We start from the raw sequence: 23,606 nt of genomic DNA on the forward strand, positions 1-23,606 counted from the left end.
GAAACTGTCTTAAGAGCTGCGGTTGATACAAAGACTTTGTGCGATGACTGTGCAGACAGGAAACACCAGCTTCCGTTTTCCGTGAGCAAGCAGGGAGGAAGAAAGCGACAGTTTCTTATATCTGTGCAAATCCCCCTCTGCTTATGAGCAGCGGCAGTCAGTGTGTGAATCAGTGTGTGAATCAGATGGCAATCACAGTCGTTACCCAAACCATTTTTATGTTTTTATGCAGGTAAGCCTTTCCTTTGCGTTTTCATCTAATGCATTTCAATAGTCTTGACTGAACATAATCATCCTGTATCTGGCAGAGTGCTGTTTGTTTTTTAATGTAGTTTGTGTGAACAGCTTTCTGGTCCTCTGGAAGTAACTGACTGCAACTGTACGGGACAATCTCCCTCTCATTTCCAAGGTCCAGATGAAGACCACTGATAAGCAGTATCAATTGATAGAAAACATGCGAGGATGAATGAGGTCTTTCAAGGTAAGGATGTCAAATTAAGAATAAGAGTTCATATTACAAGAACCTGGTACAACAGGTCTTCAAGAGAAACGAGGGTTCAAAGTACGGCTTCAGTTCTAAAGTGGTAAATATAACATTTAGCTGAACTGACCTAAAAATCCCTAGACTTGCTTTAGTAATCATTTTGTGAACATTCACCACAATTTAACAAACTGCTGAAGTTGACTTTTGTGATTTCTCGCAGAGTCAGTTCCTTCTCTTCAGGCTGTGGTTCATCATTTCTGTCCCAGCTTCACTGCTCAGAGCGGAGGCAATGTGGTCGCTCCCTCCATTATTGGTTCTAGCATTGGCAACATAAACATCAGCATCACCTCCACGGGCCAAGGTAGATATATTAGATGTGAGTGTAACTGAAACTGTGGTTTGGGCTCTACTGAGATTTTTTCTTCTTTTGCAGAGTCTATTGTTTCATTAAAAGAAGCACTGAACCCTGACAGGGAAGACAGCTTTGGGGCTCTGCAGCCTGAAAGTGAGTATTTCTTACAAACCGTTACCTTATCACATGAATGATTCTGACATATTGACAGAACACCTTGATTCTTGAAAACTTAAATGACCTTCCAGTGCATTTTCTCCTTTAGACAATAAAGTCGCGGAATGTCAACAGAAACTAAAAGTTACCTTGAAGAGGAGGTTCAGCCATTTGCATGAGGGGATGACAACAGAGGCAAACAAAACATCTCTCAATAAAATCTACACAGAGCTCTACATCACTGAGGGAGGAACTGCAGAAGTCAATAAGGAGCATGAAGTGAGACAGATTGAGGCAGTATCCAGGATGCATGTGGTCCAGGAGCAATCAATCCACTGCAATCAACTCTTTGTTTCTCTACCAGGACGAGACCGCCGCATAAGGACTGTGATCACTAGGGGAGTCGCAGGTATCGGAAAAACGGTATCTGCCAATAAATTCACTCTAGACTGGGCTGAGGAGAGAGCAAACACCAACCTGGACTTTGTATTCCCTCTCTCTTTCCGAGAGCTGAATCTGATGAGAGAGAAAAACTGTAGTCTTGTGGAGCTTCTCAGTGTCTTTTTCCCTGAGACAAAAGACACAGGAATCTTAACTCATGGTAAACACAAAATACTCTTCATCCTGGATGGTCTGGACGAGAGCCGTCTGTCTTTGGACTTCCACAACAGTGAAATAATGTCTGATGTGACGCAGCAAACCAAAATTGCTGTGCTTCTGACCAACCTCATCAGAGGAAGACTGCTTCCTTTGAGTCTTGTTTGGATAACATCCCGCCCAGTAGCTTCCAGTCAGATCCCTGTGGATTTCATTGATCTTGTGACCGAGGTTCGAGGGTTCAACAACCCGCAAAAAGACGAGTACTTCAGGAGGAAAATTGGTGACAAGAGCTTAGCCAACAGGGTAATCACGCACGTGAAATCCTGCAGGAGTCTCCACATCATGTGTCACATACCGATCTTCTGTTGGATGGCGGCGAGTGTTCTTGAAAAGAAGTTGGCATCATCTGACAGTAAAGACACTCCAAAGACCCTCACTGAGATGTACATACACTTCTTGTCTTTGTATGTGGAGACCATGAAGAAGAGGTTGCCGGGAAGAAGAGAGTCAAACGCTGACTGCGTGAGAGCTAACCTCATCTCACTGGGTAAACTGGCCTTCAAAGAGCTTGAGAAGGGACACTTGATCTTCTATGAGAACGACCTCAAATTGAATGGCATAGATGTCACGCAAGCATCCATGTTCTCAGGAATCTACACACAGATCTTCAATGAGGAGCTGACAATGTGCGAGGGGAAGATGTTCTGCTTTGTGCATCTGAGCGTTCAGGAATTCTTTGCTGCATTATACGTCTTCCTCATGTTCCACAATGACAACAACAACGTCTTGGTCAAGAAGTCGTCTGCTTCGAGACGTTTCCTATTCCGAGACTCTTCAGAGGTCATTCTCTACAAAGAAGCTGTGGAAAAGGCTTTGCGGTGTCCAAATGGACATTTTGACATCTTTCTGCGCTTCCTTCTGGGCCTGTCTCTGGAATCCAATCAGACTCTGTTGAAACATCTAATGACGAGCAAGAGATCAAACCAAAGGACAAGAGCAGAGGTCATTAAACACATCAAGGAGAGGATCAGGTCAAGCCCATCTACAGACAGATGCCTCAATCTCTTTCACTGCCTCAATGAGCTGAATGACCACTCCCTTGTGGAGGAGATTCAGAGCTATCTCAGCTCGGGCAGTCTTGACAAAGCCAAACTTTCACCTTCACAGTGGGCCACTCTGGTCTTTGTGTTATTGACTTCAGAAGAAGAACTGAGCGTGTTTGAACTGAGCAACTACTCCAGGTCCGAGGAGGGACTTCAGATGCTGCTGCCTGTTGTTAAAACGGCCCACATGGTAAAGTAAGTGCTTTTCTAAAAGCAGATACGCTCCTGATACTAAAGACAGTAGGTCTCCTATTCTTTTAGGCATGAGGAATGAGTGAGAAACTTTAAAGAAGTAACTCCTCACTGGATAAGTCTGTTGAACAGGGAAATAATGTCTGATGTGACACAGCCAACCAAAATTTCTGTGCAAAATTATTCTATTAAACAGTTTAAAAAAGATTTAAGCATGCAATTTGGAGAGGCTGTAATCAGTCTTTTCAAACTGACTCTGCAGTTCCCCTCAGTTTTAAGGAGCGTTTTACGGTCTTTTAGCATATTGTTGCAATTTTTCTGTTTTGGTTCACTCTCACTTTTCTCATAATGTTGTTTCTGGCCACAGCACACAGCTGTTTTGGGCAAAAAAAGCTCACTTTACACTACCTACCCTGCACCAGATTGTAGCTTGACAAAGTGAAGGACTAGCGATGAACATAGTGGAGCATTTAGCTAAAGAGCCACATATTTTTCTCAGGAGTTAGTGGAGACTGAAAGCAGAACAGAGTGAATATTTGACCTACATTCATCAAAAGGCTGCACCACTATAACCAAAAATTTTCTATTGCAGGTTTAAATGTTTTACCTCAAATATGAGCAACTTTGTCTTGTTCCAAATCCTGTTGTATGCCAATCTGTGGGTGGTAATAATCTGCATGATGTTAGGTTATTTGTCAGGTTGCACCTGCCCAAAATTTGGACAATGTTTGCCTGAGACTATAGCAACTTAGCACATATTCCATGCAGGCGTGGATAATATGGAGCACGCATCTCAACAGAAAGGGACATTTCTTCACCTCTCTCATACTGCCTTTCCGATTGCAGTCTGAATGCATGCAATCTCACTGTGACCTGCTGTAAAACCCTGGCAAGTGGCATCAGCTCATCCCAAATTAGAGATCTGGACTTGAGCAACAACAACCTGACAGACTCAGGAATAGTACTGCTCTCTGGTGGACTGAAGAATAGCAAACTGGAGAAATTAAGGTCAGAATCTGACACAAGTCAAATAAAGATGCTTTTAGTTTCAAGCTATAAGCAAATGTTTTTTCTGATGTTTTTATTTTAACTTTATTTTCTGTTCATTTAGGCTGAGGAGCTGCAACCTAACGGAGAACAGCTCTGACGCCCTGGCCTCATTTATCAGCTCAGCATCCTGCCAGTTGAAAGTACTGGACCTCACTGACAATGACTTTCATGACGTAGGAGTCACAAGACTTTCTGCTGGACTGGGGAGTCCTCACTGTAAACTGGAAATACTCACGTGAGTGCCCTGAGTGAAATTCCATACCAGATGAATTATTTAAAAGTGGTGTACGCTACAGACCCAAACGTGCACACTCGCTTGTCACTGTCATTAGTATGGAGATAAGTTGGATGAAATATCATGGTGTCTCTTCTTGAAGTTTGCCGCTGTGCAGAGTGACAGAAGAAGGCTGCACTTTCCTTGCATCTGCCTTGAACTCATCTCACCTGAGAGAGCTCGACCTGAGCTACAACCACCCAGGAAACTCGGGCCTGCAGCTGCTGTCTGCTCTGCTAGACGACCCACAATGCACCCTGCAGAAACTCAGGTAGTGATAGTGTTGACTAGAGCCTGAATGATGAAGATATTGCAGTACAGAAATACCAAAGACGTAGAAGCAGTGTGATCATCATACACTGTGGCTTGTCCACCACAGAGCACTGACAAGTTTATCAGCTGTTAACTATTTTATATTTGAACTATATTGTTAAAGCAAGTGTCAAATAAACTATGGTCTTCCATTATGTTTTAGTGTGGAACAGTGTGGTGAATCCAGGATTCAGCCGGGTCCAAAGAAATGTGAGTAACCAGCACTTTGGACTCCAAAAGTCCCTCTAAACTCTTGAAACAGCACAGAGTAAACTATAATAATGACTAACATTTTTAATCTGTTACGTCAGACACCTGCAAACTCACCCTGGACCCAAACACAGCACACAAAGACCTGTCTCTGTCCGAGGGAAACACCAAAGCAACACGCTGGACCGAGCAGCCATGCCCCGATCACCCAGAAAGGTTTGATTTCTGGAGACAGGTGTTGTGTAAGGAGGGACTGACCGGGCGCTGCTACTGGGAGACGGAATGGTGCGGGAGAGCTTTCATAGGCGTAGCCTACAGACGGATGTGCAGGAAGGGAGAGGGAGACGACAGCTGGTTAGGCCGTAATGACTCCTCCTGGGGCCTGAACTGCACCAAAGATGGCTACAAGATCTTGCACAAAGGCACGAACACTGCTGTCCCCACCCCACCCAAATCCAATAAAGTGGGAGTCTTTCTGGACTGGTCAACGGGGACACTGTCTTTCTACCAGGTCTCCTGTGGCACACTCACCCTCCTCCACACCATTCACACCACCTTCACAGAGCCCGTCTACCCAGGGTTTCAGCTTGCCTGGGTGGACTCCATAATCTACCTGCGCTAAATAATAACCAGCTGAACAGCTTGAGAACATGTAACATAATGTCCTATTTCTTTCTCTCCTGCTCCTGAGCCTTAAACTTAATTGAAGGGTTGGTTTACCCAGGTAACAAAAGGACATGTTTTCACCACTAGTAGTATCTAGTGGGGTTTATTTGCCCCAGGTCTGGAGATATTTATCTCTGAGACTTCTACTATACTGTACTGGGTTTTGATGAGGATCCATTTAATCTGTTTTAAGCCATACCAGCTGTGTGGCTTTAGGGAAGCCAATGTTGGTAAGTTGGTCAGGTGATCCACCACTTGAGTTTGGACTGGAATATCTCGACAACCGTTTGATAAATTGCCCTGAAAGTTTGTGGAGACATTTGTGTTTCCCAGAGGATGAATCCTACAGACGCAGGTGATCCCCTGCATTTTCATCTAGCACCACTGTGATGTTGACATTTGCGGTTTGGAGTGAACTGTCTGATCGACCGGATGGATCATCATGAAATTTATGCCCCCTGCCCTATGGTGAATTGCAGTTACTTTGGTGATTCCCCGAATTTTGCATCGAGCGCTTTCATCAGGTCAAAAATATTGTTGTGGTTTTTGATCAATGTCTTTCTTTAGTACAGGGTAGTTTTAATAAGGGATGCACAGGAAATTGTGCTAACTGTGAAACTGTGTGAACTGTTTTCAATGCTTTGAGCAGCTCAGACTTAATTCCTTTTACCTCTATAGTAAATATGTGGAGACGAAGGTGGGGAACTGAATCTGATCCTTCACACAGATACTAAGAAGAGGAAGTGAAAAAAGTTTTGTAATTTGGAAAAACTGAAGGACACTCTGCATGCTCATGTAGATGTCACTTGAATGTAGAATGTATTTGGATGAAATATAAAATATGTTTACTATAGTATGTATATGATTTGTAATAAAGCCTTTCTTCAGTGAAGGAGAAGCACAGTGTGGAATTTCACTTTTAACCTCATTTTATTAGCAGTCCCAAGAGGCAATGAAAAAAAAACAAAACAAAAAATCAAAGAGAAAAGGAACAGAAATTAAGATTACAGTCAAGACAATGGGGCTATCAAACTCAGTGAATGTGAAGACGGAACAGAGGGCTACACACACGCCAAAAACACAAGAGTCACATTGTTAAAAAAGGAACAGAAAGTGATAAATGAAGAAGACTGAAATTAATCTCATGGGTAGTATGTGTGTGTGTGTGTTGGCTGATCCCTCTGTTCCTCAGGAGAAATTCACCAGGACCGACCCCACATTCTCACACACACGCACACACACTCATACCTCGCACTCGTATCACAAAGCAAGTCTCTGCGTCTTCCTCTCTTCAGTAAAAGCCGTGATTTTATGTTGCGGCCACTTGTGACAGAGAAACCAACCATCAACAAACCACAGCCGTTCAGGCAGGTCTTTAAAATTGTAATTTTCTATTAATTCTGTACAGATTATATATTTTATTTACACACTGGACATCACCAGTGTGGATACAACTCAAAGTTTGCAAACATTAGCTGATGTCCAGTTAATCGCTGTCACTTTGCGCTCACTTCCTGCTGGAAATCACATTTTTATACATTTTTGGACATCAAAACTTCTCATTCTTATAAAGCCTGCAGCACATACACGCCGTCAACAGACAGAATGATCCACAGAAACTGATCATTGGGAGGATTTCCCATCACTGCGATGCCGACATCAAAAGTTGACACCCTTCCTTGATTTTTTTTAGAATAATTTTATTCTTTTTTTAAATGTTTACTTCATCTCTGGCCTTGCACAGTGCTGCATAGACTTTAAACTCTCATAACAGAATCATGACAGCAATTTCAAATGCAGATCTGGGTCATCCGAGGCCAAATACTGGAGCCAGATGTTCGCATCAACAAAGAAAACTCAACTGAGGCTGATTGAAACAAATGTGGATTATACCGATTACTGTAATGACTGGTTGTCAGTGCACCTTTATTCTCAGTATATCTGCGGACACTGAAACCAGATTCTGCAGGTGGAAACACACCAGACTCCAGTTTGAGCTGTTCATCTAGGGCCTAAATTCAGATGCCCACACCTGGAAAATAAGAACTGGGCAGTGGGCAACTAATCCTCTCACATCTGGAAACAAACACACACACATTATGGATGATTGGAGCAGCATGGGGGGGGGGGGGGGGGGGGGGGGGGGGGGTACTAAGGCCATGATTAAAGGGGAGAAGGTACAGAAAGAACAGCATTTATTTAATTCCATTATGTATTGGTATGTAGATGTCCTTCACTCTATTGGGATTCAATCATATAAAAAGTGTTTTGCTATCTGAGGGTCATTTATGCACCCAAAACAGCCTTTCAGTGCTAGTAATACAGACAGTACACCGACTACAGTCAACACCAGCCGTCTCCGTCACTCACTCAGTCCGTTGCATACATAATTGTTCACTTGTGTATATACATTACCCTCCCTCGTCAGTTATTTTTCTCCTGCTGTGTTGGAGCAGGAGATTTGAGGCAGAGTAAAGCTCTATTAACATCAGAACCTCTCTCTCTCACTCTCACTCACACACACACACACATACACACACGCGCACACACGCACACACACACACATGACGAGATCTGCCAGCTGGTCTGTGGCAGACCGTAAGGAGAGCTTTAGTTTATTAGGTTAAAAAAACAAAACAAAACAAACAAAAAAAAAAAGATAAAGCGCTTTCTTTCTTTCTTTCACAAGGAGGGGTGAACCAGGCAGGGGTCGGAGTTGTGGGGTCATACAGGTGAACGTGGGAGTTTCGGGGGCCTAGCTGAGAAGCTGGCGGATCTCCTTGTGCATGTGACACAAGAAGTCCACGTATGACGCTCCCCCGCTGGCGCTCTTGTCCTCCACCAGGAAGTGCCTGAATATCAGCTCGGCTCTGTCTTCCTGTTTCACCACCATCAGCTGCAGGAGAGAGGAGAGAGGAGTGTGAGCAGGACTGGGTTTCAAACCTGTGCACCTTTTTTTTTTTTGGCAGTGATCACAATATGTTCACAAAAATTGTTAAGAAGGGCTGAGACGATTATTTTGATGATAATAATGATTAACCTTTTATTGATCATTTTCTTAACAAAGTGACTAATACTTTTGTCTATGAAACATTTGGACATTGTCAAAAAATGTCCGTCACAACTTCCCGAAGCCCAAGGGCTCCTCTACAAAATCCTTATTGTGTCCAACTAAACAGTTTAAAAGCAAATATAGTCACTATGCAATTACATATCAAAGAGGTAGTTAATAAGGGAAAATCGAACAAAGTTTGGCATTTGATAATTTGCTCAACAGCTGATGATTGAAATCCATCAAAAAAAAAAATAAATAAATAAAATAATATATATATATATAAAACAATATATTTTTTTGTTAATGGACTAATTATTTCAGCTCAATTGTCACGTATCATAAGGTGGCACTTATCACTTAGTTTTAATCTTGTGAATTTACACTGATTCACAAACTATAAATAAACTTCCTTTTCATCTGCTTTATATTGACACTGATGATTTGAGAAGTTTGTTAAATGGAAAAAAGGGATTTAAGGAAAAACAGATATTCTTCAAAGTAAGGCATAAAAAAAACAACAACATTGTTTTGGTATAAAAACAGTCGCTCAATTACTGGCCCTGGTATCAAAAATGACAGGACGGAGAGATAACGAAAATGAGCGACAAAGTGTTTGGAATTTAAGACATCAGATAGGTAATAAGGAAAAAAGAACGCTTGCCTTCATGTATCGTGATCGCTGCGCTCTGAAGGAGTCGACGATCTCTCTGAGTCTCTGGGAGAAGGGGTTGTCCAGCACTGGTAGACTTGTCTGAAAGACAGAGCAGAGACATTCAGAGAGGACAGACTAACACAGGGCTGGGTGTTCAGAGTGAATCAAGATCACAATAATACAAATACTTTGATGAATATCGATGTCGTGTATATCACAAAGTCTGTAAAAAAAAAACAGAGAAAATAATAAAAATATATGTTTGCTGTTGTGTCACAAAGTTATCCATCACAAAAATTAGCTTTTGATTATTATTATTAGATTTTAACAACAGTTTGTGCGGAATCGATAGCTGGAAAAAATTATTTTGTAAAAAAAAAGACAAAATATGACTATATGATATGATTCTACTTAAAGTTTATAATTAGTAATGTTGAATTAACGCCTGACACCCACATGACTGGGCAAACAACACAAAACGACTAAGACACTACTGATCTAACAACTGGCTGCAGAACAAACTCCCCTTGCCCTGTAAAAAAACAAACAGATATACAACTATGGTATGTTATAAATAAAGGATTCACTAACTGTAAATAGAAACAAGTGTTTAACATGCACGGTACATGGTTCAGAAAATCCCAGTACTGCAAGAATAACCCTTGTCCTGATCTCTGCCTCCAACTCTTGGTAATTTAAATAAATACATTTTTACTACTGTTTTCTAAGTGTTGTATTTACTGTAATGAATATTTTTGGAGTGTAGCATGGTGTGTATTAGAGATGACTTTGGCAAACTAGGATTAAACCATCAGCTCTGGATGGGTCAGCGGGGGGTCATCAAAAAAACATGGCAGTAAATCCGCTTCCTCTCACCATGCTCGGGTCGATCTGGCTGAAGCTCGGTGTGCCGAAGATGTTGACCAGCAGTTCCTGCTGAGCGCTGGCTCCCACCCACAGGAAGAGGTGGAGCCCCGTCTCCAGGAGGTAGACTCCACCCTTCGACAGCCTCTCCTCCGAGTCCCTCACCGCCATCGGCAACGAGCCGCCCTCCAACTTCATCTGGAAAGTTGAAGGGAAGAGACGACGTTATCATCATAGTAGAATATAGTATATTACTGACATTTTAAACCTTAATGCAAACTTTCTTAAGAGTGTGTGTGTGTGTGTGATCTCACCAGTGGCAGCAGGCGGGGGTAGAAGAAGACGTGTGTCTCTGTGACGTCCATGCAGCTGATCAGCTGCCTCAGGTAAGCCCGGTCGTCCAGCGAGACGTCGGCTCCCGGCAGCAGTACGTCACTCTTCAGCACGCAGTTCAGATAGACCGGTAACAGCTTCATGCACTCTGGGAGGATCAGCTGGAAAACACACACAGACACACACAGACACAGACACAGACACAGACACAGGTGGCATCTTCAAATAGCTTTTAGACACTTGATGATGATGATGACCTTGGCTAAAGCAAACAAAATAATTTAAATTCAAGGCTTTTCAGAACTTTCAAATGCATTTTACAGTCTTTGTCATTCATTGTTCCCGTTATTGATTATTTTTTCAGTTTATCGATGGATTGCTTTGCCTTTAAAAATGAAATCATGAAAACTGCCCGGTGACATCTTCAAATGTCTTGTTTTATCGACCAACCGTCCAAAATCCAAAGAGATTCAGTTCACTGTCATTTCTGACAAAGAAAATCATCAGATCATCACATTTAAAAAGCAGGAAACAGCAATTATTTTAGATTTTTGCTTATAAATACAACTACATTGATTAATCAATTGTCTTATTATCAAAATAGTCGCCACAGAATTTTCAACAATCGACTAAGTGATTAATCAGCTAATCGGTGCAGCTCCAGATCATGTTGGTGAAGTTTCACAAACCTAATCCAGCTCCATCTACTGATGAAGGTGGTGAGATGTGGTCGAAAGCTTTTTCTGGACCTTTTTCTATTTTCCAACAAAACTAAACCAAAGTCTTAAAGTTCTCTTCCTGAACCACAACCTGAGAAAATGTGGTTTAAAAAAAAGCACCAAACCAAAAAGCAGGAAACAAAAGCTTGTGGCTTGTGGCTGTGACAGTACCTGACCAGCTGATGAGGGGCTGGCACAGTTCTTCCTGTAGCAGGCCAGAATCTGAGCACACTGGTTCACCAGAGTGTCTCTCACCGCTTTAGTGGGGTTGTTCAGGACGCCACGGAAAGCTGCCACAGACACACAAACACACACAGACACATATTAACTGTGATGGCCACGAATGTTTCTCATTCAGTGTGTAAGTCTGGACTGTACGCCCTCGTCCAGCCCCCGCGACCCGACGGTGGGGAGGACACTCACCGTATTTGGAGAAGAAGTTGATGATTGTGTCGGTCTCACAGTTGCGGTACAGGTCAGCCAGCTGAGAGCAACAGTTGACGGCCATGTTGTGGATGCGGAGACGCCTTTTCCCACTGCAGCTGGTGTACAGGACGGCACACTACGGGGGAAATAGATGAGGCAGATATATGTTTTACAACTGACCTGGCTGTGGCAGTGTTGACATTTTGTTTCTATTTTATTTACTTATTTTTTTACAAAGTGTATTATTTACAAAATCTGGCTGTTCTGGGAATAAAACCGCAGTTGTACAAGCCTCGTCAGTATTCAAGTATTAGTAATTCAGTGAAGTCACCTTGTGTGTCATCTTGTGTGACTTTTCAGTTGTGTATCTGGTTTAAAACACTGAGGGCCAACCCTTATTCCTACTAGCTGCTATTCCAGCTGTTTAACATGACCTCATTCTGATGGCAGATTATTTGACTGATGGATCTGATGTGAGGAATACCAGGTCAGGTGACCGCGATCACCCACAGCATTGTGTCAGATATGAAAACCAGGAGTTTGGAACCCTACAATATCTGATTTAAAAACTCTAAATACAAAGGGTTCTCCTCAAAGGTTTTCGTTCCAAAGACGACAAAGCGTCCACACCTGCATGAGTGCCCCCGTCTCCTCGCTGAGCTTGTCATCATGCTTGAACTCGACAGTGATGGCCTTGTCGCAGTCCAGGCCTGCCAGCTCCACATCTGTGGTGTTGCTCATGAAGAAGGAGCCGAAGAAGTCTGTCGCTCGGATACCTGATGGGAGGGAGAGGAGAGGACACCGTCACATTTCTCTCCATCTTGACTATTTTTTTTTTTTTGGTGTTCAAGTGAGGGGGAGGGGTGAGTCTCACCTGTGCTGGTTCGCACCCTCATGACGGCATCGAACCCGACTAGTTTCTGAACGTCTCGTCTGAGGTCATTCAGGAATCGCTCCTGATCTGACTGAGCCTGCGACAGAGAAAACAAACAAAACAAGAGCAGAATAAAACTCAGGACCTGGAGCAGTTACAGGGTGAGGCTGAAGGAGGGGGACAGTGACTTCCTCTCACCTGGAAGTAGGTGTATTTGTAGACTGAACCTCCAGTGGATACAGGGACCACCCCTAACGTGGCAACATCCACATACTGGTTGGGGAAGAGGAAGAGATCTACGCAGCAGCCCTGGGCTACACACTCCTTCGCGAGGGTGTTGTAGAAACCCACCTGAGGCTGAAACAGAGACTGAGAAGAGGGAGGAGAGTCAGTGTGTGAGAGACACATATCAAGAAGCTACACACAACACATAAAGTTTGGTATACGATAAAGCACAACCCTGCTACACTTGAGTTTACCTTCTCCTTATCTGTCCCGATCAGCTTCTTGTCCTCTCTGTTCTTTAATTTCCCAGGAGCCTCTGCGATGGGCAGAGAGGTGTGAAACACAAACAGCTTCCCTGCACAGTCTGCAGCCTGAGGAGACGACACACAGCAGAAAACACATCATCATCAGCCATGTCAGCAGCTCCGTAAGGGCCTGGCCTCATGCATCCAGGTGTGTTGAGTCTTTCCTGCACATTTTTAGTTTGCGGCCTGAAGGAAGTTAATCATCTCTTTGTGCTGTAACTGTCCACTTCTCACCTCAAGAAATGTCACAATATTAGCTCTTTATTCCAAACTTTAGGTACCAGGGACTACAATCCAGGAAAAGAGGATTTCTGTAAACTGCTGAGGAAAAGCTTTCAACTGGACAAACAATATGTTTCTTGTATTTCTTTCCTTATTGATTTTAATTTTCAAACTTTAAATAAATGCATCAAGCCTTCTAAAGACTTTCCAGACTTACCTTCAGTGCCTCCAGTCCCGCCTGGATCACGGGGCCAAACACCGTCTCTGTCTCCCTGGTGTCTGCAAACATCTCTGGGATCTGGTCCAGTAAACTGAAAAGCACAAACAGTGTGTCATGAAATGGGATTGATTTTTTTTTTTTCTTCTGTCCACAGACACCTCATGCATCAGTCAATGTGCGAGCGTCTGTCCCACCTCTCGATGACGAGCCGGCTCTCGTTCACGTTGACCAGGAAGCCGTCGAGCAGGGGCACGAACATGTCCGACACGTCCGACACCACCAACATCTGGGGCTGCGCCAGGCTCGACTTGACGTTGTAGAAGTGCAAAACTTTGTTGTAGGTGACGAAGCCCACCCGCACCACAGAGTCCATTTCTGGGTTCTCCCTGGACGCAGACACAGAGGAGGAAATGGGGAAAAGATCAGGATGCACTTCTTTACACTTTTATGAGGAAATGTTTTTCTTTCCTTCCATCCCTCCGTCCTTCTTTTCCATTTCTGACTCTCTTTGCTTTATTCCTTCCTCTGAATTTCTTCCTATCCTTCCTTCCTCATCTATTCCACCTTTCCCTTCATCAGCCTTTTCCTCACTGGCTCGATTTATTTCTTCCTTCACTCTTTCCTCGCTTCTTCCAGCTTGTGTGTTAGTGTGGTTGTGCACCTGGGCAGGTAGTCTAGAAGGGTCTTGAGTTCCTGGCAGACGATGCTGACCATCCCGCTCTTCACAGCGTTGTAGGACACATCGATGAGGAAGATGAAGGCTGGAGGCTGAGGAAGCTTGTTGTTCTGTTAAAGACAGGTGTGTAAATAACATTAACACTTTAACATATGAAACACGCGTCATTAATATGTGGTGTAGCAGTAAAAAGCACAGAGTTCAAGAGTTCAATTCCCTTTGCTTCTTAATGAATATATTGTAATCACTGATTCAGTCCCAGTATAAAACCAGTCAATGTGCTGGTGTCACACCTGCAGTTTCTTACAAGCTGAGAGAAAACCTGAATCCAAAATGGCACCAAAAGAACAGAGAACAAGACTCAACAATACAAATGACCATAACTGGGATAATATTAGGATCAAGACGTAAGACAAGGATGACAAGATACAAAGAAATGTGTGTACATTTATCTATTCTAATAGATTCACTTTCAGTTTTGTGAGCATCATCTCCAAACTGACGCCTAACAACTGATATTTCCTGCATCACTCTTGCAGATTCATCATTGGATCATTGTGACTTGTCCTGTCATTCATGAAACAAGCTTCTTCTCCAGGGAATTACATTAGCAGCTTCCTGACATAATTCAGTCTGTTGCTGACACTATGATTAGGTACCAGGTCTTACCTTACAGTAGTCCACCGTGGCCAGGAACTCGTAGCTGCCCAGCGAGAGCTCCGGCCTGTCGTAGCAGTCCACCCTCTTCCCAGTGTGGTCCAGATGCTGGAAGTAATGTGGAGGCACTATGGGAAGACAGAGGAGGGATAAACATAAATACAGCTGGATTTAGAAAAACATGCAACTTGTACAGTGACATAAACACACACACAGACTCACCCTCTGTGACGCAGCTGCAGAACCCACACTGGAAGCGACGACCTCCCTCTATGAACTGCATGTAGGGACACATGTAGGCCTTGCAGCGGTTGCACCGGATTGGACCGCCCTCGCCATGGTCCACCAGGTATGGAGGGGTCTGCCAAAGAGGTTCAGTGAAAGGAGTGAGAGAGACTCAGTTTATGTGGACTTACAGAAGTACACTTACTGGTTCAATTTCACACCCTCTTTTCCCTCCAATTGTTTTTTTTTTTTCCCTGCCAAAATGATTTAACGTAAAACTAATCCAGTCCAAATGAATATTGGTTACAACTGCAGGAAACAAGGTCATGCAGCCACTCCCATCTCTGTGGTTTTGAGACAGATTATCCCACTGATCCCGTGATAACGACTACACATCAGCCATTTCTCTGAAAACTAATCTTTTTTCAAATCAAGCCCAGAGGAAAAACCGTCCACCTGTTATGAAAATCTGAGTGGAGAGATACGGCTGCACTGTGGTACATACAGCTGAAGAGGGTGAACTGCAGAGGAAGCCTGCTGATGGCATCTTCCTTATTTTGATTTGTGGCTGCTGCCGAATAAACAAATTTCTTCAAGTCAGCGAAAACCCCCGTCTAAATACAGCATTTACAACACTGGAGAGAGAAGAGGGAGCGGAAGGGGGAGGGGCATGGCTCACCTCATCCGGCGGCAGCGTGGCGAGGGGCTTGATGACGGCGGCCAGTGGCACTTGAGACTGCTTGGCCATATCGGCTGTGCAGGGCATGTTGTACGCCGTACAGCGAATAAACCTGGGACTGGCGTTCCCTGAACACAGACACAGCTCCTCCATTAATGTCACAATCACTGCACAACAAGATCCTCACTCCTTCTGATTTGTGTTTTACTCGTAACAAGTTTGGGAAAGGAAGAGATGAGGAAAAGAGGAGGACTCTGTGAGGTTTTGAAGAGGAGAGTGAAAGAACATCACTTTGTGTGTTTCAACAGGAAACAGAACTCACCTTGGTCTTTGACCTGAAAGTTGGTGGTGACCAGCGGCGGGGCCTGACCTCTGACCCCTGTGGTGAATGGCTCGGTGCTCTTAGCCTTGTCATCCTCTATTACCTGGATCTGAAAAGGAGACGAGGGGACAGAAATATTCTTAATCCATAAATGTTTATACTAAATACACACGTGTAAGTGCTCATGACACACTGTGCCCGGGTCTCACAACGTCTAAAAGAGGAACATTTAACACTCATGCAGGAGAGGACTTTCACACAACCCTCCCCAAACACACACACACACACACACACACACACACACACACACACACACACACACAACTGCAGCTACTAAACACACAATGAAAATCTGTGGACAAAAACTTCATGGGTCAAGCCAGGTGACAGATGGTTCAGGTTCATGCTGAAGCTGTTTTGTGTAGATACACAAATATGACAAAAACAAATCTCAATGACATCCCATAGAAAAATGTCAGGATTTATCAAGGCATGCCATTAATGCAAGGAATTGTGGGTAAGTCAAAATGTCACAGGCTAGCATGCACAGCATGGAAAGGGATTAAGAGGGTGGAGACTGTCTGAGCTATATGATGAGTGACAACCTCCGTTTGAGACGACATGAGAGTGGTGTCAGTCTTCTCATATAACTCTCAGCAAAAGACAGGAAGTACGTTTGCTTCCCAAAATGCTGAACTTTTCTTTTAAACTGTAATTTACTGATGTGACCATTTTATCTGGACATTACTGCTGCAATTAACAGATACCAAAATGCCAAAATGTATCTGAAGCAGCGTCTGTATTTATTTCCAGCCCTGCTAGACACAACATACAACATAAGTCCAGGAGCCCATCTCTCATGCTGTGAATATCAGTGGCTCTGAGGGGTTAGAAGGACAGAGCAGGAGGTGACAGCTGCAGGTTAACGCAAAGCGAGCGGAGACGACAGGATGAGGCAGAGGAAAAGGCAGGCACACAGGAAACTTACTGGGCTGGGGATAGCGTCTGGATCTATTCTATGTCTTGATTTCTGCACAGCCGGCATGTCAGACGCTTGCTTTAACATTCAAAAGTTTGTCCAGCAAATTGTGCAAAACAGGACAAAATAAATGAATACAAAGAGTGAAAAGATAAAAAAGGAGGGTGAGAAGAGAGAACTCAGCAAATGCTCTGCTGAGCAGAAAGCGGCATTGTTGTTATTCAGACAGAAACTGGTCAGTAGTATTGATTATAGATTAGCGGTATAGTAGACTTCAGGTGCAGGTAGATATAAACTAAAACACCAGTAGCCTGCTTGACACACATGCTAAGCAGCTTTAAGGTCACAAACAAAGTGAAGTATTACTGTTAGACTTCTGTGCTGCTGCAAATGCTGCAACTGGGCAGCATCAAGATAATCAAAGGGGCAAAATCAATATATGCTGTGATAACCAGAGGTGAATGTGATGTTCCAGGTTCAGTAAACAAGTTTATACTTATTAGATTCTTTTTTAAATTTTCTTAATCAATAAATTACTTTTTTTTTTTAAATCCTCTCTTTTTCACACAAGATCTGGTCTAGCACTATGATAATACATACAGTAAAGAAGATTAATGAACTACTGCATGCCACAGTTAATTATAATGAACCATGACTGCTATATGACGATGGTATTCACTAAAATATTACATTTTTAATTATACCAGTTATAATTATACCAATTATACCATTATTCCAATTGGTGCGGTGTGCGCAAAATCTTATACACTTAGTGGCTACTTCATTAGATACACCTGCACCATCCAACCTGAAACGTCCACAGCCAGCGTCTGTGCTTCATGAAGTTTACAATGTTCAGTTTTTGTTGACATTGTCAGAAATGTGTGAACTGAATAATACATTTATCACGGAGATCATAGTTGGAGGTGGTGTTGTATTGGACTACATTAAACTGAAAGGTGTTTCTGTTTTTTTCTCTATTTCGATAAAGTCAGGGGGCAAATGCTAGAAACACCTCTCAATATAATATATTCCATCAAAACACCACCACTGCGACCTCAGCGCTAATTTAAACTAACATCTCTATGACAGAACTGATTATTACAGGCATCATAAAAGGCAGACATGGCAGGTGTTCCTAATAAAGTGGTCCCTGACTGTAAAGTCATGCTTCAAAGTCATCTTCCCTCACAACGACCCAGCCTCAAAAAAACCACGTGAGGAGCAGAAATGACCAGAGATCAACAGGGTGTTGTGTAGGAGTGTCCGCTCACCGGGCTAGGAATGGCGTCTGGGTCGAGTCTTTTTTGTGCAGGTGGAGCAGGAGCCGGTGCTGGAGCAGGGGCTCCGTAGTTTGGTTGCCCGGGATAAGGGCCTGCATAGCCGGGCTGAGGGCCTCTCACCTGCCCAAACGCACCTGAAGGGAGAAAGAGAACAGCTGAGCAATGGAGACAGAAAAGGGCTGACAGTAATCCATTTAGCTTGCACTTAGCAGCAGTCTCCTCACCATTCTGCTGAGGGGGGTAGCCGCCCTGCATGCCAGGCTGAGATGGAGGCTGCTGCAGGGGCCCAGGGGGGCCCAGTGGGTTCTGTGGTCCTGGAGGCAGGTGGTTGCTCTGGGGCATGGAAGTGGGAGGCATCTGAGCTCTGGGAGGAGGTGGACCTGAGTGATAAGGGGGTGGTTGGGATGGAGGGGGCTGCTGCTGGGGTGGCATGAGTCCTGGGTATTGGCCGGAGGGAGTTGAGGTTGGAGGAGGAAAAGATCCAGGCTGAGAGGAAGGAGGCGGTGCCCTAGGTGGGAAGGAGCCCTGGGCAGGGGGAGGTGGACCAGAGATGAAGGCAGGCTGGCTGACAGGTGGAGGTGCTGAGGAGAAGGGGGGGTGGGCTGGGGGGAAGGACTGCTGTGGCTGGGACACTGGGGGAGCAGGAGCTTGGCTGGGTGGAGGTACGGGACCCGAGTAGGAGGAGGGAGGAAAAGTTTGCTGAGAGGAGGGAGGCGGCGGCGCAGAGGAGGTGAACTGCTGTTGAGAGGTAGGGGGGAGAGAAGAGTTGAATGGCTGTTGAGAAGGAGGCGGCGGGCCTCCGTAGTATTGCTGTGAAGTTGCAGGGCCACTGGGAGGTGGTGGCTGGGTGGGAGCGGAGGACGCGGGGGGTGGGGCTTGGGTGTAGGAGGGCTGGGGTGTGGCTGAGTAGGCGGTACTGACAGGTTGCTGAGCGCTGTGAGGTGGAACTGAGGAGAGAGAGCGACAAACACACATTTACAACACACACCTTTCCACATACACGTCATCGTTCCAGTAAATTACATCACACAGGTATAAATTTACCATATCCTGGTCCTGCTGGGGTTGGCGGTCCAGATGTGATCTGCATCCCAGTCATCTGGTTGGTGACCTGCTGCACTGTGGGTTGGGGCCCGTAGTGTTGGGGATAGCTGGGGTGGGGCCCTGACAGGTTCATAGCTCCCTGGTTGTATGGTTGAGATGCAGCGGGCCTGGAAAAACACAAATCATTTAGTGTGTTCACATGCACTCAGCCAGGTTACACTCTGCTGTATACACTGAGCTGATTTCTCAAACTTCATGTAAACCAGAAACCTGGGTCCCATTATGGGGGTTGAGGATTAGAGGATTAGAGAGACCTGGTTCCCCCCCCATTAGATTTCACGTGGAGAACACTGTGTGTGGGTAAGCAGGTTTCTAAATGCCTTTTCACACGGACAAAGACTTCACATGAAGTAGCAGCTTAATGAACGGAGAAATCATAACGCAGCAACAGGTCCTTCCTTCCATCCATCCAAAGTCTGAAAACAACACACTGACACTGCCACAGCTGAACATCTGGATATTTGTTTTTAACTACAGTTCAACCACAAACAATGCATTTGAGAAAAGTGGCTCATCTGCCTATTCATTCTTTCTGATAACAGAGTTTTCTGCATTAATTTCAGTCGGTATTATATTATCCTGGCTTGATGAATTTGTCTGCTCTCCTTGCGGCACCTAGCATTTAGAACCTGCACATAATAAAAAGGAGAACTCTAAATATGAGTGGGAAATTGAGCCTCCAGTTTTGTCTCTGTTCATTTTCTGTGAGAGCAGTTTAAGCACGAGCGCCTGCCGTCTATAAAAATTCATCACCCATCTCTTAATATGCATCGAGTCGAGTGTGTTTTTGAATCATTTGCTTTGGTTGTTTTTCTGCTTTCACTCCTAACCAACCACGTGACAGGAGCTGTAGTTAGAGGAGCACCGACTCCTGAGGGTTCAGACAGTCCCAGTGCAGTTATTTGCTGTTTTTAAATGGATTCTGTCACCTGCTTGAATGAGCTGAAGGGAGGCGTCCACAATCTGAATAACTTGCTCCAAGTGAATGCACTTCAATTGGGTTTGGAAATTACCTACGTACCTACAAAAAAATGCCACCCTTGTCTGCAGGTTGTTTAAATAAAACCAGAGTCGTGGGTACATTCTGCTAAATAGAACAATCAATAAACATATCATTACCTGGGCGGTGCCTGTGTCAGAGGTGGGGGCCCATTCTGCATGTTCCCTTGACTGTGACTGTACTGATTATATGGTTGAGGCGCTGAGACCGGCGGAGGTCCCGAAGTGGGAGGACCCCTGGCAGGACCTGAGAAGCAGAGACAAAAGATTACACACAGACCTGCAAAAATAATACACCTGCCGCAAACAAGCCTGATATCAGTCTTTCTAATGTGACGAGCTTGGTGCAGCAAGTTAAACATGGTTATAGATCACTTTTTAGGTCTGAGTTTAAAATTTTGTCGTAGCGCAGACTATGCTCTGGGACCAATGCTGTGATCAAGGCTGGAAATGAACACCAGACCTGACTATTGTAGGGATGTTGCTGGTAAGTCAGTAAAATCTGGCTAAAATCTGTCAGGTTGATAGGTTGTCTTTGTCTTTAGTGTTTTAAAATTTCTAACACCATAAAGGTGTAGTTTACATGTGTGGTTACCACAAAGCTTTGGTAATAAAAGGCTTAATAACCAGTTATCTGCTATAAATAATAGTCCCTTCAATGTACGCCGAGAAAAGGTTGTGGCAGCAAGATTAATGCCTGTAGGTACAGGGAGGACTTGATGATTGCAGAGCATTAGGAGTGTGAAATGAGTGAGAAAAAGAGAGGAGGCAGTTACCTAAGTCAAGAGGAGAGGAGAGGTCAGAGACTGGGTTGGATGCCACAGCCTTAGAGGGAAAGCTTGTGAAAGGAGAGTAACCTGAAATACAAGAAAAGAGGGGAAAAAGGGCAAATACAGAGAGATGTAGGGAAACGCGTGAAGCAACGTGAAGAAATGAGAGGGCAGTCCAGATTTAGATTAGTATGGACGGGCACAGTGCGTTTCTCACACATACATGATCACCCACACGGCAGGGAGCAGGTAGGACACTCCAAGGTTATGGCTCTGTGAATGCTTGAGGAGCATCACAAAACTGAATTGGTTTCACTCTCTCACTCTCACTCATTCAGATGCACACTCGCTCAGAAGCTGTAGTTTACCTTGTGGTGGAACCCCGGGCTGGTAAGCTGAAGGGCCGTTGTAGGGTGCGTAGGTGGCGGCGTATCCCCCATCCAGGGGAGCGTAGCCGGGCTGGCTGTAGCCAGGCTGGGGCTGGCCGTATGGGGAGGCCATTGGAGTGTGCTGGTTTACATTCATCCTCAGTTCATCCCTAAATCTGGATAAAAACATGAAACAGTCGTAAAGACACTTAACACCAGCGAGGACTAAACTTAATTAGCCTGTTTGCAGGATCTAAACTGAGATTTTGCAACTGAGACGCCTGAAGTATAAAAGCCTGTGAGATGATTTAGAAATGTTAAAAATCATAACAGCTCTTGTGATAGTTTGGGGACAGTCTTTCTTTCCAGGAATGAACTCACAGCACTCAACACACATTGGTAAAATGTGGCCAATTGGTAGAAACTGAAAAACACAAACAAATGTTCTTAAAAATAATCTTGACTGCCAACTCTTGTTTAAGAAATGTTTTCTGATTCAGTTTAATGGTCATCTAGCTATTGTATATTCTTCTGTTTTCAAGTGAAAACAGAAGAATATACGGCAGTTTACGGCAGCCCCACGAAGACGAACCTCATCCAGCCTGAGCAGCTAAACACAATCAAACTTGCTTATGACATTTATGTTTCCTGGTTCAGTGACAACACCTTTATTGGCTTTTAGTATTTGCCTTGGCCACACCCTCAGATTGCTTCTCAGTCACTAACTGTTGAGTTTACACACACTGAGCAACAATACATACTCACAGTACATGACAGTTAACATAAGTCACTCATCCTGGACACAAACCACAAGAAAAAAAATACTTTCTCAGATATGGGGGTGAAATTAAACCTGACACTGTGAAGACACTGTGTAATGTGAAGTGCACTCATACGTGTGCCTGGGTAAAATGTTTATAAGTCCTAACAGGTGAGTTATGACAGGGCCCTAAAAGTAGCTCAACTTTGATTACTCCCTTGCATTTCACATGACAACTTAACCCTTGCTAACAGGTGTACACAAGTGGCGTAGTTTATTCTCTTGGCTCGGGGAGACTGTCCTAACCTATATGACCGAGCGATGAGTATCATCTAACACACAAACACGGGCTAAACGAGCGGGGCCTTTGAATAATTCAGCAGTGCAGGTGCCACAACGAGAAATACAATCGCTAGAGCCGTGCAGCTATTTAGTATGTCGGGCCTACCGAGTGACCCACATCTGCTCTCCTGGCTGGGGTTGCACAATTACGGGGCCGTGTTAGCAGTTTCCAAATCCTCCGGGATAAAACACGTTTGAGATGAAAATCAACCACTAACTTCGTAGGGGTAAAGCGTGAGAACAGGAGAAGCTGTCGAGCGCAGCAGTGTGTTAACGGGATCAAACCTCAGTGCCGCATTACAGTTAGCTTAGTGGCTAGCTAACGTTAGCAACACAACATGTCAGCCAAAATCTCAAAACACAGCCTAGTTTAACAAACGCCGCCGCTAACAGTCACAAGTCTAAAAAAACAACATCTTTTATTCAGCAAACTTTCAAGTCTTGGGGACTAACTTCACTTGCTACCGCTCGCAGCCGGACAGCTTGAATAACGATGACAGCGGCAGCGGCTGAATCAGCTGTAGCCGGAGCTAGCAACAGTTAGCCCACCGGCTAAGCTAGCGAACCTCCAGGTATTCCGCGGAGCGATGCTAGCCGTGTGTTAGCATTAGCTAGCATGAGCTAACGTAGCAAAATCCATGGCTCCCATGTCAAGCCGGGCAGGGATGTCACACAACTGGTCTCAAATAGAAACATACCCCCGAAGTGTTGTAAATAGTAAAGGCTATCCTCTGCTCGGAGAAAACTGTGATACCCGGCGGCCGACAAAACTCTGAAGCCGATGTCGTCCCGGGGTGTTTCTCACTAATCCCTCCTCGGTATCAGAAGCGGACATTCAGCGGAACTGCTGCAGCGCTGTGCCACGTCCACATCCGGACACCCGCGGCGGGACTTCCTCCACGCTCACCTCCTCTGCTGTACCGGAGCACAGCCGCACCGGGGACCGACAGCGCTCCAAGGCCGAGAGGTTCACTTCAAAATAATCTGTCAACGTTATTTCAAGACCTCAGCATCAGCAGACACATGCACATTTATACAGGAGAGTGGAAATGCGATTGTTTATGCTGAGGAAAGACTTTAAAGCATTATATAAAATTGATGTGTAAATTAATTCAGATGAATCTATAGATAGAAATGGGAGAGCAGGA

The 23,606-nt window shown here is 44.5% G+C and overlaps 2 protein-coding genes across 4 annotated transcripts; one reads left to right on the forward strand and one right to left on the reverse strand.

Moving 5' to 3' along the window:
* Positions 1-125: 125 nt before the first annotated feature.
* Positions 126-6,288, forward strand: LOC139608696 (NACHT, LRR and PYD domains-containing protein 3-like). 2 transcript variants are annotated; one of them, XM_071462674.1, is made up of 10 exons: positions 126-232; positions 410-481; positions 705-845; positions 918-989; positions 1,102-2,890; positions 3,734-3,895; positions 3,999-4,172; positions 4,315-4,482; positions 4,687-4,733; positions 4,835-6,288. In XM_071462674.1, exons 2-10 carry the CDS (start codon positions 463-465, stop codon positions 5,353-5,355), a joined length of 3,093 nt encoding a protein of 1,030 aa, XP_071318775.1. In that variant the 5' UTR covers positions 126-232; positions 410-462; the 3' UTR covers positions 5,356-6,288. The 2 variants fall into 2 exon arrangements, with proteins under 2 accessions (XP_071318775.1, XP_071318776.1); XM_071462675.1 differs by lacking the exon at positions 126-232 and having other exon boundaries at positions 243-481.
* A 22-nt stretch (positions 6,289-6,310) lies between these two features.
* On the reverse strand, positions 6,311-23,394 carry sec24c (SEC24 homolog C, COPII coat complex component). Of its 2 annotated transcripts, XM_071462672.1 has the most exons (24): positions 23,157-23,394; positions 21,357-21,532; positions 20,995-21,075; positions 20,339-20,465; positions 19,160-19,326; positions 18,340-19,062; positions 18,107-18,249; positions 15,854-15,962; positions 15,532-15,659; positions 14,850-14,988; positions 14,640-14,755; positions 13,956-14,080; positions 13,489-13,680; positions 13,292-13,385; positions 12,802-12,918; positions 12,521-12,691; positions 12,323-12,419; positions 12,079-12,224; positions 11,446-11,584; positions 11,194-11,312; positions 10,285-10,464; positions 9,983-10,168; positions 9,116-9,205; positions 6,311-8,295 (listed from the first exon to the last, which is right to left on the reverse strand). In XM_071462672.1, exons 2-24 carry the CDS (start codon positions 21,511-21,513, stop codon positions 8,155-8,157), a joined length of 3,687 nt encoding a protein of 1,228 aa, XP_071318773.1. In that variant the 5' UTR covers positions 21,514-21,532; positions 23,157-23,394; the 3' UTR covers positions 6,311-8,154. The 2 variants fall into 2 exon arrangements, with proteins under 2 accessions (XP_071318773.1, XP_071318774.1); XM_071462673.1 differs by lacking the exon at positions 20,995-21,075 and having other exon boundaries at positions 23,157-23,392.
* Positions 23,395-23,606: the final 212 nt, after the last annotated feature.

This window comes from Trachinotus anak, unplaced genomic scaffold, assembly GCF_046630095.1.
Source record: "Trachinotus anak isolate AG129_WGS33_773 ecotype Australia unplaced genomic scaffold, CSIRO_AGI_Tana_v1 ptg000025l, whole genome shotgun sequence".
In the NCBI taxonomy this organism is placed as follows: Eukaryota; Metazoa; Chordata; class Actinopteri; order Carangiformes; family Carangidae; genus Trachinotus; species Trachinotus anak.